The sequence below is a fragment of the Pararge aegeria genome, chromosome 24 (assembly GCF_905163445.1).
Source record: "Pararge aegeria chromosome 24, ilParAegt1.1, whole genome shotgun sequence".
NCBI lineage: Eukaryota > Metazoa > Arthropoda > Insecta > Lepidoptera > Nymphalidae > Pararge > Pararge aegeria.
Genome location: NC_053203.1, coordinates 1,467,557 through 1,482,604, shown reverse-complemented (window position 1 = coordinate 1,482,604; position 15,048 = coordinate 1,467,557). Strand labels below are relative to the sequence as shown.

The window sequence follows — 15,048 nt, the reverse complement described above, 5'->3', positions numbered from 1 at the left end:
TAATTGTAATGGCAGAGCGGAGTCTTCTGACACAGCGGTAGTAATACTACTCTTAAAAGAAGGCTTCAGCGATATATTGATGCCACTTTGTTTCATACCGAAATAAACTTTTTTTTTTTTTTTTTAAAGGTACGTGGAGTCCACCAATCCGCACTAGGCCAGCGTGGTGGACAACGGCCTTAACCCCTTCTCATTGTGGGTGACCCATTACCGCCCCACTACAGGGGTAGTGAGCCGGTAATCGCCATCTAGCCCCAAGGTAAGCATAGCCTGTGTTATGGGTACTAAAACGACAAATGAATACTTTTATGAATAACATACATAAATACTTATAAAATACAGATAAATAAAGACAATAAAATTATATTCTATTCTATTCTATTCATAGATATGTAGTCTCGTATTGAAAATAATTCTTCATATTAATAGCGTAGCGCCATCTTGTGTCGAAATGCAGAAGATTACGACGTTTAGCGCCATCTTGTATCGATGTGCAGTTTTTAGTAAAATGTATCTATTATTGAATATAAAGTTATAATTTTCAGTTCAATCCTAATTTCTGTGCAAATAATGTATAACTTTATTTTTTGTAAGCAACGATTCGCTTAGATGGCATGTCGAATACTAGAAAAAATGTTTTTGGACTCGATAAACACAATGTCAAGCGCCATCTTGTATCGGAAAGCAGAGTTATTTGGTTAAACTTTTCTTGTTTTTCTCATTGTTCAGGACATTCAGAAGCCTTTTTATAGAATATACCAACATTCATTGCTGCACATTGATTTTAATTTCCTTGAAATTTATTAAACAGGAATTTGATGAGGGATCGGCTGGCGGCTTTAGCTCTATTGTAGATATGAACAAAAAAATATATGTCGCAGCGGGAAATGAGTACGGACACTAAAATGAAACGCAAACGCGCCAGCTAGCGGCTATCATGCATCAACAGTTTTGGCGCGCTTCGACAGAGTCACGGGACTGTCCTACGTTTCTCTTAGTGGTTATTATTTTAAAAGTTTGCTATTACGATATTAGTTAAATGTGTCTACACTGATGTAAGAAGTTAAATTCAGTGTTCGAACAAAGCGAGTCAAATTTAAAGGTGTTCTTATTGCACGATACCTGAAAATTGCCCACACGATGTCGGACGGATCAATTTAAAATCCGCCCGATCCTACATATATAATCAACTAGCTATTGCCCGCGCTTGTTTTGGGTTTTAAATATATTTTGGGATACTAAATCATAAATTAATATTATAAAAAATTGATATCCAATAATTTTTTTTTTTAGGTGGACCATCCGTGTCACTTAAGGTTTGAAAAAAATAGTTTACGACCGATTCTCAGATCTACCGAATATGCAGAATATCGGTACAGCCGTTTTGGAGGAATGTGTCCCCGAACACTATGACACGAGGATTGTATAGATTACAAGAAAAAACTTACCCGACAGTATTCTTTGGTAGCGACAATTTCGTAAGTCCCGAGCGCCATTTCAGCGGGCAGGCGGCCGTACTGCTGCATACTGTTGACGTATTGCGTGTACTCCATTGGCACTGCGGAAAAATTACACTTACATTAGATTTACACTTATATTTTTGAAGTGAAACATCTATAGGCCATCTATAGTAAACCTGATTTTTAGCGTGGCGACACAGGCCGTGGCGACGCATCGCCACGATATATCACTATATGATTGAATTTTTGTATTTCGTATATAGCTGTAAAAATTAATGTTAGTTTTGTAATAAAACAGTCATTATTAACCGACTTACAAAAAGGAGTGGTTATCGATTTGGTTGTTTTTTTTTCTTTTTTATTTGTGGAACACATTTGGAATACAGAAAACAATTTCGATGTTTCACATCTGCCAGGCGTCCCATGACGGCTCACACGTTTTTTTTTTATTTTATTTGTGTATATTTTGTTTATGTATTCGTATGCAGTTATTTGAATGTAGGTACATAATAATTTTACCACCTATTTGTTCTCGCTCTTGTTGTCCTAATCCTGGCAGAGATCGCTTTTAAGGCCGCCTTTTGTATTCTACTCCAGTCTTTGTGTTTCTCTCTATTCGTTCTTTATTTTCCTAACTGTGTAGTGGTGTGCAAATAAAGAGTTTTAATAAATAAATAAAAAATTTACAATAAGCATAAAAGAATGCAAAAAAAAATTAATTTTTAAAAAAATATGCACTGCTGGAATATTACATTTAAATTACAAAATTATTATAATTTGGAAGAAATCGCTATGAAGCGATAAGGCCGCCAAATTATATAAGTTGGTTGGTTATACTTTCCCTATTTTATGTACTTTTTGTGGTGTGCAATAAAAGTATATTCATTCATTCATTCATATATTTACTCTCGTTAATTAAAATATTAAATGATGAAAAACTCAAAGGAAAGACTAGCATATCGAAATTAGTATTTTTTTGTGTGTAATTCGTTGTTGAAACTTGTTAAACATATTTTGCCTGGTGGGATTTAGTGTTTACAACTGGAAAATGTTTGTGAAATGAACATGAATGCTTGTCAGTATACTATAAGTATTTATGTATATTATTCATACAAATATTTATCAGTTATCTTAGTACCCATAACACAAGCTACGCTTACTTTGGGGCTAGATGGCGATGTGTGTATTGTCGTAGTATATTTATTTATATATAGATAGATAGATAGATAAAGTCTCTATTGCACAAATTAAAAGTGAAACAAGAAATAAAATATATATATATAAAATTCGCAAAGGATAAGACCATCCTTTTTTTAAAGATTTTGTTATGTTGTGTTCTTTTATGTTGTATTCTGTGTACGGTAGTGATACTCTGCGAATATTGAAGTTTTTAAACTAAGATTTTCTTGGTTAATCAACATTTCTTAAAAATAGTTCGACGGGTATATACCACGATAAAATTTTATGGATTTGTCGTCCCGTACCGTCGTGACCACGATCCATGCATTGCATGCATGCATCCATTTGGGTCTAAATATCGACAAATCATATTTATTATCGCGGAATGTACCCGTCGAACTATACTATACTATCGCCGTAAGGTGTTGGAACGGCGACCCCGCACCGGTAGGTCGGCCCCCAACGAGGTGGTAGCTGGGAGCCGCTGGAGCCAAGCGGCCCGGGACCGTGTATTGTGGTACTCCCTACAAAAGACCTATGTCCAGCAGTGGACGTCAATTGGTTGACATGATGCGGCTCACCCTCGGAGGTGGCCTTGCAGAAGGCGCACTTGAAGTGGCGCGCCGCGTCCAGGAACTTCATGTTGGGGCACATGTAGGCCTTGCAGCGACAGCAGCGCACGGGGCCCATGCCGGCCGCGCCCGTCAGCGCCGCGAAGTCCAGCAGCGGCGGCTCGGCCTCCGCGCCCACCGGCTCCGCCAGCGGGGAGACCTGGGCGGCGGGACAAGGCGTTGGACAACGATCAGCGAATCCACGATATATTATGAACATTTTATTTCTATGGTGGAGTGGAGTATAGTGTTACAGTAAATTTATAAAGTGGGTAAATAATTAAACTTTTGATATTCGTGACATTGAGTTAGTGGGTATTTTGATATAACTGCATTATCGATGCACCTCAGTCCTACATGGACTCGAACGATGCAAAGATACCTCCCGGTGTCTTAGTCGGTTATCAATAGTCAGTGGCGTGCATAAAGCAGTTACATGGCATAAAATTGAAAAATGCCCTCCAATACGAGTGATATAAAATAATTTGGGTATGCAGTGCTTTTGTGCATATATGAAGTGCAAGCCACTGAGTATAGTGGAGTATTTGGTGTGGAGTAAAAGGATTGAAGAAATTATAAATAACACCATGCAGATTCTCCTGCTGTTCGCGGAGTATAGCAAATTAAGCTTCATTTTCATAATATATCGCCGGTAGAAACGAAAGTGCGTTACATTTGTATCGCAGTATTAATTCTTATGAAAATAAATAGCTTTATCATCAAGGGTATTTACATAGCAAAAAGTTTTTAATTCATTCCAATCGGAATTTAGAAGTTATAAAAATTAAGGACTCCACTGAAAACAAAAGTTCTTTTTAGATAATTTATGATTTTTAAAGAGAATTTTAAAACAATCTTGAAGAATTTACAATTTGAATTAATTTTAAAGTGAATTTGAATTTACTCAGATAAAATATTTGGGGAACGTCCACATTGAATGCCTCACTTCTTTCAAATAAATTGCTTTAAAAATAAAAACAAACGCGGAAGAAGTCGCCGGCAACAGCTAGTTATATTATATAGAGGTCTACACCTAAACAATACTTAATTTTAAATTTTTTTTTTTATAAACTACACAAGATTTTTTTGACCTTACAAACAAAAACAAATGCGGATTGCGGACGAAGTCGCAGCACCAGCTAGTCGTTTATAAAGAGTTATTTGTTACTTTCAAAAATAACTACATCCAGTCGATTTAGCAAAACTCAATCGTAGCTCCTACAACCTTTTTTAAAGTCGGATAGAAAAGCGCACATTCGCAATTTATAACTTCCTAACTCTATTTTTAGCTTTATATTACTTTGAAGGCACGTATAGCTAAATACGTACACTTGTAAAAAAATATTTCTGAATTGACTCAGGTCTAGTAACTGTTATGGACGAGTACGGCATATATAGCCATTCTGCGAGAGACAAACGATAGCGCGAGACAGGCTTCGTAAAGCGCCATCTGTCGGACACTTAACGAATCAAACGTCAATACATGTTTGATAAAGTTAGTATTTTTAAAATTGAAAAAGCTGCGGGCGTTTTACTAAACACTACATAATGATCGTTTCCATAAAAATATGTTTTTTTTAATACTTAATGTTAATTTTTAACGAAAAATAATCATGTGTTTTAGTAATACTGTACCTGTAGAGACGAAAATACTTTAACATTGGTTGGAATAGTTCAGCACACTCCAAAATGTATATTTTAAAATAAATCTTTTATTCTTCATTTTATTAAGAGACAAATTTAAAACAAGGTTAAATAATGAACACATATGTAAAAAAAAAAATCATTTACGTAGTTATGAAAATAGACTGTAACAATATGAATAATAGAAGGAAAAATAAACTTGTAGTGCAGTTTACTTGGATACATGAAATTGGTTATTCGTCTCAGGAAATTGTATATTATTTTATAACAAATTACCAGATGCATTCTTTGAGATGTCTATTAATAAATTTAAAGTTTACATATAACGTAGGCTTACGAAAAATCCTTTTTTAATATTAAGGTAACGATAAAAAACCTTTGGAGCTGAATTTTCTTTGGCTGTGAGATGGTAATGACCAAAAAATATACAGTTAAGTTTTTTGTGGACTCTTAAATAAAGCATGGATAATGTTATAAATTAACGATAGTTACCACAATAACTATCGTTCTATTGAACTGTTGCCCGCGACTTCGTCTGCTTTTGTTTTTAAAGCAGTTTATGTGAGAGACATGAGGCATACAATTAAGGAGAAGTTCTTCTGATTTTTCTAAGTAAAAAAAATCGGGTATTTATCTGTGTATTTTAAGGAATTATGTATATTATGCTTATATTAAGCCTACTGTAATAAATTAATTTTGAATTTGAATATGTGTATTAAGATAGCTGATGAATATTTTTATGAATATAATACACATAAATACTTATAATATACAGATATACACCCAGACACTGCAAAACATTAATGTTCGTTACACAAACATTTTTCGTGGGAATGGAACCCACGGCCTGGGACCCAGAAAGCAGGGTCGCTGCCCACTGCGCCAACCGGCTGTCAATGACCAAAACATATACGCATAAAAGCACTGCCTACCCTATTTTTCTAATATCGTATGGGATGACTTTTAGATTTTATGCCATATTTCTGGTTTATGCCTTCCATGTTCCCAGCATGCTATGATACTTACAACTAAGCAGAATGGCATCGTGGTCTGCTTCAGGAGATCGGCTGTAACCGGCACGCTGTACATGGAACTCCTTATATACCTTGGACCTGAAATAAACAATTTTAAGTGAGTAGATAAATCAATGGAAGCGGTGATAGCGCATTTGGCAGGAGCTCGACTTCCCTTTAAGAGCTGAGTTCCTCAAGTTATGAGCGTTTTGAATAATTAAAATATCACTTGCTTCAACGATGAAGGAAAACATCGTGAGGAAACCTGCATGCCTGAGAGTTCTACATAATGTTCTCAAAGGTGTGTGGAGTCCACCAATCCATACTGGGCCAGAGTGGTGGACTACGGCTAAAACCCCTTCTCATTGTGGGAGGAGACCCGTGCCCACTATAGTGGGCCGGTGAGATAAATCAATAGAGACAAAACCACGGGTATTTTTTTTATTGTAATAATTGATTGACAAAGCAGATGGCCCGCCTGATGATAAGTGGAGAACTATCGCCTAAGAGCAGAGAAACATTTTTATAAATATAAAATATTACCATTTATTTCAAGTAGGCCTATTCATTATCTAGTTAAATGAAGTTTAATTACATATCACAAAGAAATATTTCTACATAATTAAATTCGGAATACTAATAGACTCATTATCGGACAACCGAGTTTCAGTCAACATTCAAATTTGAGATTTATGTACAATTAAATCACCCGAATGTGCCCGCAGACTTTGACATTTGAAAGTGTCAAACCTTATAGCTAACTTCAAGGTGTCAGTTTTTTGTGACGGTGTGCGCGCGCATCGTAAACATATACTCTCATCATTTTTCCCTCGCGCGTCAAAAGAAGTATAACTTCAAAAATTCCGGAACACAGGATTTGAACCTGCGACTTTCTAGCAATAGCAGCCCGAGCGCTTTGACAACTAAGCACGGCTCTCTTAAAATTAAAAAAAAAAATTATATTTTCTACAAGTGTAGGTAAAAACACTATAAAAATTATAAAATTAACGGAGTAATATCTTAAAAGTTCTGCCATTACGATATTAGTTAAATTCAGTGTAAGAAGTTAAATTCAGTGTTCGAATAAAGCGAGTCATATCTAAAGGTGTTCTTTAGAATTGACTCGCTTTATTTTGATGTTTGACGAAATTGCATGATGTTGGACGGATCAAGTCAAAAACCATGGTCGTGGGTTCGATTCCCACAACTGGAAAATGTTTGTGTGATGAACATGTTTTTCAGTGTCCGGGTGTTTATCTGTATATTATAAGTATTTATGTGTATTATATTAATAAAACAATATTCATCAGCTAACTTAGTACCCATAACACAACCTACGCTTACTTTGAGGCTAAATGGCGATGTGTGTGTGTGTATTGTCGTAGTGTCGTAGTACATAATAACACCGGCAACCGCGCCCTTCAGACCGGAACACAGCATTGCAGCAATGCTGCTTAGCGGCAGAAATAAGCTTGGCAACAGCACTTCAACGGACGAGCTCTGTCACAAATAGATCTACTGCTATGAAAAATTCTGTTTATCATCATAATTACAACCAATTTACTGAGTTAATAAAGCGCTGTCGTTTTATTTCGAAGGTCCCGGTTTCGATTTCCAGCAGGGGCAATTTGGGAATTTATGATTTCTGTATTTTACTCTCGTCTGGTTTGGTGGGAGGCTTCGGCTGTGTCTGCTTACCACCCTACACAAAGAGCCGCTGAGCAATTTATCTTTCATGTTATGGGTTTAATATTATAACTGGCATATAGCAGCGGTTTAAAATTCAGACCTCTGCATATCAGACCAAAGCCTGGTTTCTTTGCTCTGATATGCCGAGGTCACTGCCACTGCACCACGGAGGTCATCAAAATTGATTGACTGCACATACTGGCATTTCCCTTGTCGTCTACAACGAAGTCGGTGGTGACTAGCGGTGGCACCAGACCCTTGTCGTTAGTCACGAACACTCCCCCGCGGTTCTGCTGGTCATCTGCCATCACCTGGATCTGGAAAATATTACCATCCATATTAGTATAACGTACATTAAAAAGTGAATTTGTTTGTTGGTTTGTTACTCTTTGTGACAGCTCGTCCGGGAAAATACTATAGTCAGTGGCGTGCATAGAATGTATGCGCAGGGTATGCAGATGATATAAAATAAAGAATATCTCCGGTAAGAGTTATAAATACTTAAGGATAGGCACAGTGGCGGTACAAGCCGAAAAGCCCGGCTTGCGTTACAATAAATCTCCTATAATAATTCATACTTGATAGTAATGAGGAAATAAAAAAGTATGAACTTTGACTCAATAGTGTATTACAATGGGCGATTTCCGAACGCAGCGGTACAGAAATTTCCGAACGCAGCAAACTTCCGAGTGGCGGCGATGGAATGACAAAATATCAAGGTCGCGCACGAAGACCTCTCGCTGTGTCTCACTCACTCTCGTCGGCTTGCATGGGGCTTATTTTTTACTGCTTCCACCTATAGAAATGTTAGTGTTTTTAGCAGAGACAATCTAAATCATTTAATAATTTATATGGACATAAAAAGCAACATTACGGGTTGAACTTCGTCAGGATGTCAAATTTGAACAACTTCACACTTCTCCGATAGAGTGTTGTGATTCATAGTTTGAAGTTTATTAGTGTTTGCTTGAGTTCGAAAAAGTGCATTTCATTGTTTTTTTTTCCATTATTAATTAGAGTAAATTTTATTAACAATGAGTTCAAATTGTGTGGAAATTGTTTCTTGTGGCGGGCTCAGGTGTGTGCAAACGTTAATTCATGAACAAAAGGTAAATTATTTAACTTTTTTGGAAAAAAAAAACAGCTAATAACATCACCGAAACTTTTTAAAACTAGTAAAAATCGTTAGAGGCAATTTAATAGATCGTTAAACACTCGTTGTACTCGTTGGGTTGTAAATTATATTGTCGGTATTGCATATTTTTTTCTAATGAAAAGAACGTTAAGAACGCGGCTGGTTACAAAGATTGAAATAACTTTTCAGGTGCTATAAAAAGACACCAGATTTACACATAAACATTTGAGTGCTGTTATTTTTTTTTTTTTTTCGGCAAACAGCGCATAGATACTTATTTATCCCACCAATTATCAATTGAAATTTCCAATCATAATTCGCGTTTTGACCATAATCGTAGTGATTTTCAAAGATTATTTGATATTGTTTGTCATTTGGCAAGAACTACCTTTTAGAGGTCATGACGAGTCCAATAGTTCATTAAATAAAGGAAATTTCGTAGAACTTCTCTTATTTTAGAAAAACATATGCAAAATCAACTAAGCGGCAAATCCGAGCCGAGTTGTTTATTTAATAAAATTCAAAATGATATTATTCATTCCGTAGCTGATGTAATTAAGTCTCGCGTCGATTTTAAATTAATTTGACATCACTTGTTTCGGTTATTATCGATGTAACTCCCGATTTTAGCAATAGAGAACTCTGTTAATGTGTCTGAAAGTCGTACGTCGGACACACTTTAATATATTTTTTTAGGGCTTGCCCATCTTTAAAACCCTAGGAACGCATTAAGTATTTATAACTCGTATTATCCATTTTTTTCATTTTATATCATTTGCACACCCTGTGCATACCCTCTATATATATTATATGTATATATTTAAGTAATGCAATATGTATTTTATGGGTATATGTATATATGCACTACCTAACTTTTTTCCGTAACTGTTTTTTATCTTCGCCATTGGTTGCCTGGAAGAAATCGCTATGTAGCGATAAGGCCGCCAAATTGTATATATTGTGTTGTTATACCTTTCTTTTCGTTCTATGTATTTTTTGTGGTGTGCACTAAAAGTATATTCATTCAAATATAACGGAAAACAAGAATACATTGAGCAAATTAGATAGAGGGAACAGTTTGGCGGTGTTATAGCAACATAGCGATCTCTTCCAGGCAACTCTAAAGAATATATGTTACATTTTTATTCTGTGGTTGTCTTACCGGACTCGGCATTTGGTCAGGGTCGAGTCTCTTCTGCTGTGGCTGCTGGTACTGCGAGTTGTAGCTGGGCTGCTGTGCCGGGAAGGGCGCGTAGCCTTGAGCGGCCATTGGCTGTGGAGGCTGTCCCGGCATACCTGGAAATTCGATACCTGTTTAAGAAATCATCAGTATGCCTGGCAGATTTGAAACCACGATACTATTTTGTACAAAGAATAAAATTTCATGATTCAATAAATTCATTTATTTCTAGTAATAGTAGTTTAGGTATAAGCTTCCATACCTAACATTTGAAACGTCAAGTCAGTCTGTTTGTTGTGGCTCTACCACAATCGGTTCCCAAGGTAATTGTAAAAAAACCGTTATAAACGCGGAAGAAATCAGGCACTAGCTAGTAAACAGTGGCGTGCATAGAGGGTATGTAAAGGGTATACAGATGATATAAAGTGATGAAAATCACCAGTACGAGTTATGAAATCTAAAGGGTAGCCATTTTGTAACTCTTATAATGCCTCCTTAAGTTTTTTATAATTCTTACTAATAATCCCTACTAATACCTACTAATATTATAATTGTCAATGTAAGTTTGTTTGTTGCGCTTTCACGCAAAAACTATTAAACCGATCATCATGAAACTTTGTACACATATTCTTGAAAGTATTAGAAGTAATATAGGACACTTTTTATTCCGACATTAAGCTCGGCTCCTTTGGGGGAGGGGATGAAAGTGTTTGACGATTTTACACCATAACTCCGATAAATTATAACCGATTTAAATAATTATTTTTGTACTATAGAGGTTATGTGTTTAATTTTGCCCAAACTGTGGTTGGAGATAGAGGACAGAACTCCTCAGCGGACAGCAGCAAACCCCTCATTTAAGGCTTAGCGATACTGAATACTTTTATTTTTTTTTAGAACTATAACTAAATTTAATGCCACATCAAAAAACAAAATCAAACGCTGACGAAGTCGCGGGCAACAGCTAGTAATATATAAATAAATATACTACGACAATACACACATCGCCATCTAGCCCCAAAGTAAGCGTCGCTTGTGTTATGGGTACTAGGATGATTGATGAATACTTTTACACAAATACTCATAATAACATTCAGATAAAAACATACACTGAAAACATTCATGTTCATGACACAATCATTTTTCAGTTTTTGGAATGGAACCCACAGCCTCGGTCTAAGAAAGCAGGGTCACTGCCCATTGCGCCAATCAGCCGTTTGGAATGGAGACATATTATACCCCGGATCAACAAATTATGGGTGGCGTATTAAAACTATAGTTTATTTAATTAAAATTTGACTGTACAAATATAAATCTAGAACTTACCAGGATAACCTGCATGTTGCTGTGCAGGGGCCCCATATCCAGGCTGACTTCCCGGGGGAGTTTGGTACTGCATCTGCTGGTTTAATGGTGGTGGCATATGTGGAAGCCCAGGCATTGGTTGATGCTGATTGTACTGAGAGTTTGGTGGCATTCCTGGCTGAGGCGGCAAGCCAGGCTGTTGCATGCCCGGTTGTGGGGGTAGACCAGGTTGGGGCATGCCAGGCTGATGTTGCATGCCAGGCTGCTGAGGCATACCAGGCTGAGGTGGTAATCCGGGTTGTGGTATACCAGGCTGAGGCGGCATGCCATGCTGATGTGGCATGCCCGCCTGATGTTGCATTCCGGGCATCTGCGGCATACCATGCTGAGGTGGTAATCCAGGTTGTGGCATGCCAGGTTGTGCCGGCAGACCTGGCTGTTTTAAGCCTGGCATTTGACCTGGCTGAGGGGGTAACCCAGGCATTTGTCCTGGTTGAGGTGGTAATCCAGATTGAGCAGCTTGGCTAGGGTGTGGAGGTAAACCAGGTTGACGCTGGCCCATTTGGCCTGGTTGAGGTGGTATACCGGGCTGATTAAAGCCAGGCTGAGATGGCTGACCAGATTGAGGTAAGCCAGGTGGCGCACCAGATTGGTTTGTAGTTTGCTGCGGCGGAAAACCAGACTGTGGCCTGAACTGACCAGCCTGTTGCATACTAGGCTGGGTAGGTACACCTCCAGGTCCAGGTGGTAATTTTGCCTGTTGCAAAGGCTGAGGAGGTCCCGGTTGGCTAGGCATTGGCCCAGCTTGTGAAAATCCACCGGGAGGGCCCGCCATTTGTTGAGATTGGCCTTGATTAGGGGCTGGTTCTGATGGAGGGCCTTGACCAGGCATTTGAGGAGGTCCTTGAGGTCCACGACCAGGTCCGGGAGGAAACCCTTGAGCAGAAGGTTGTTGCATCCCTGGTTGACTAGGGCCTCTCATTTGACCAGGTTGAGGGCCTTGGAATCCCTGCTGTGAGCCACCCATTTGAGGAGGCATACCAGGCTGTTCGGGTTGACCAGGTCTTTGAGGCCCAGGGGGCTCTTGAAATTTGGCACTACCTGAAGTTGGAGGAAATTGCCCAGGTTGGTTAGATTGGCCAAAACTTGGCTGAGGGCCTGGACCAGGTGCTGAAGAAGGAGGAAGCACATTTTGATTAATGGTAGGGGGGAATTGCTGATTGCTGCTTACTGGAGGCCTACCTTGAAAAGGTTTGGCTCCTGGAGGCAATTGGCCAGAGTAATTGGATGTTGGAGGAAAGTTAGGAGGGTTTTGACCAGGTGGCAGCTGAGATACAGGGATATTGGGAAACCCTTGGCCTTGAGTTTGCCCTTGTGGTCCATTTATGTCCATGTTCTGCATCTTTCTGGACATATCCAGTGGCCCGTTAGGTGATTGGCTATACACATTCGCGTTATGGACACCATTGTAGTCTTGAGATGGTGGGAAGCCCAAAGGATTGCTTGGAGCATTATTGTTTTGCCCAGGTGGTGGGTACTGTGGATTCATCATCTTGAGCGAAGCTTAATTATCTGGAATGGTATAAATTTAAATATTAATAAATAATAAGTATAGGAGAAAAGAATTACTTACACTTTGCACTAATGAGACTGCAAATCTATCTATATTTTAGCATCCTACTACTGAACACAGGTCTGAGAGGATTTTAGAGCACCAACCCGCTTTGCTTCTCCAATTAAGTTACATGTGGGCTTTAAGGATTATTATCATAGTTAGTGATAATAACAGAAACAACAACTGCTTGAATTGTTCCCTGAGGCACAAAGGTTAACACCACCAATTTTGTATCTTCAGGGTGGTACAATACCTAACCCAGACCAATGGGACAGTTAAATTTGTGAATAGGTATTATAAAAATCAACTTAACAATAGGAACAAGTATTTCTAAGTAGGCCTATCTGAATAGAGAAAGTGTACTAGCAATCAATTAGTTGAACAGGAAACATAATCATTAATTAATTAATCAACCACAAAACTCTATAACTTCAAAGATTTGAACTAAAATACAGATTATGCGCCTTGAAAATAAACATATTTACTTCAGAATAGCGATTCAGTGTTTTGCACACTCTGACATTTGAAAGGTGCTGAAGAGTGAAAAAACACTGAATACCTATTCTTACATTATACAACAACTCACAGGCCTGTGAATTGTTGTATAATGTAAGAATTGGTATTTATTTCCAAGAAGTTTTTCAAAGCAATTTAAGCCATGCTGGTAAATCTCTACGGAAACTATCCAACTATGCGGGAGATATAATAGGCAGTGCCAGTAGAGCAAGTGCAGGGCCTGTAGCATATTCTTTCAAAGAGCCCTTGATCTGCTCTGGGTTTGTATGTATGTGACCCTCTTATAATCTCTATTGAGCTCTTGTTTGATTGTCCTAGTAGCAGACGTTTCACGTTTTTGTGGCATCAAAAAAACTTTAACATACCACATATTAATAAGTTTCACTCAAAAAATTACACTCAGGCAAAGATGATGGTGCGGGCCCGTAGCATTTGCTACTCTTGCTACCTCCGTACTAGCACTGATAATAGGGCATAAATATTAACACAGGTAGAGTGCACCTATGCCTTGTCTCTCATAGTCTGATCAGATCGCAGATCCGTTACAACCATAAAAAGATCAGGCCAGGACCTATGGCAACATGCTGCCTAAGGCACAGAGCTGAATCACCACCAATTTGCAAACTTTAGACAGGTACTCCGAACTTCTTGATAGAAATCCCCTATACTCATTCATTAGCGGACCAGGGGTCCAAACCTAGGGCCTTGAGATCCACAGTCATACATGCTAACCATTAGATTGACAAGGCAATTAATATTGTAATAATGGTAATATAAAACACAGCAGTTTCATTTACATCTCATCACTCAACCAGTCTTAGGAATAGGGTCCCAAACATTATGTTAACAATGGTGTCTTTAATGATGTTGCAAATCAGTCTCTAAGCTTAACATAATATACAGGTGTAAAAGAAATGCTGTCTTCTTACAATATTTCCCTGCAGAAAACGATATGTTAAAAGTTGTATATACAACATAAATGATATTGTATATTGTATAAGGAAATAAATGATAACCAGATTTGTTATTTATAAACGTATTTAAGAGTTTCTGAACTACTGACACAACTGATATCAACAATTCATTTTAGAGATAATAACAGTTTATTAACATATCTTTATGTCACATATTATAAGGAAAACTAAACACACGTCGATGAAATATATATAGGCTACTGCGTATGAATGTTAATTGAATAAAACAGTGCTACATCATACCAAATATATCGTCCTAACCGTAAGTTGCACTTAATTAGATGACCTATCAATCCATCACGATTATGCATTCAAAAACCCTTTCTAACACAAAACTTCGGATTTGATATGGACATGTACTATTATTCTCACTAATTACATACGTAATTGTGTGTAATTCAAACGCAATTGAAATAAAATTGCGAAAAAATATAAGCACAACTTTGACAGCTGCTGTCCCAATTTTTGATCGTGAATTACGCAAAAGTAAACAATGATTGTGATAATTATTTTAAGCCAAATACGAAGAATATTATGTTAAGATTTTGTACTTACTGTTTTTCGGTTATTTTTTTACGAAATTAGACAATAAAAAATATAAACAACACACACACATCTATTGCAAGGAATCACGGGCCACGTATTCTTATAGTGTTGTCAGCGATAGACCGCTTATGTGGAACTTTTCAAATTTGACAATGACTGCGTTTAACGAAACGTAAATTTG

General features: G+C 37.6%; 1 protein-coding gene across 1 annotated transcript in view; it reads right to left on the bottom strand.

The window, feature by feature from the left end:
* LOC120634566 (protein transport protein Sec24C-like) overlaps positions 1-14,977 on the bottom strand; it is a 28,344-nt gene extending 13,367 nt beyond the window's left edge. Inside the window, 7 exon segments of the mRNA XM_039905266.1 lie at positions 1,449-1,558; positions 3,221-3,410; positions 5,921-6,006; positions 7,796-7,913; positions 9,894-10,027; positions 11,238-12,788; positions 14,877-14,977. Coding sequence (XP_039761200.1) covers positions 1,449-1,558; positions 3,221-3,410; positions 5,921-6,006; positions 7,796-7,913; positions 9,894-10,027; positions 11,238-12,768 — 2,169 coding nt within the window. The 5' untranslated portion in view covers positions 12,769-12,788; positions 14,877-14,977.
* Positions 14,978-15,048: the final 71 nt, after the last annotated feature.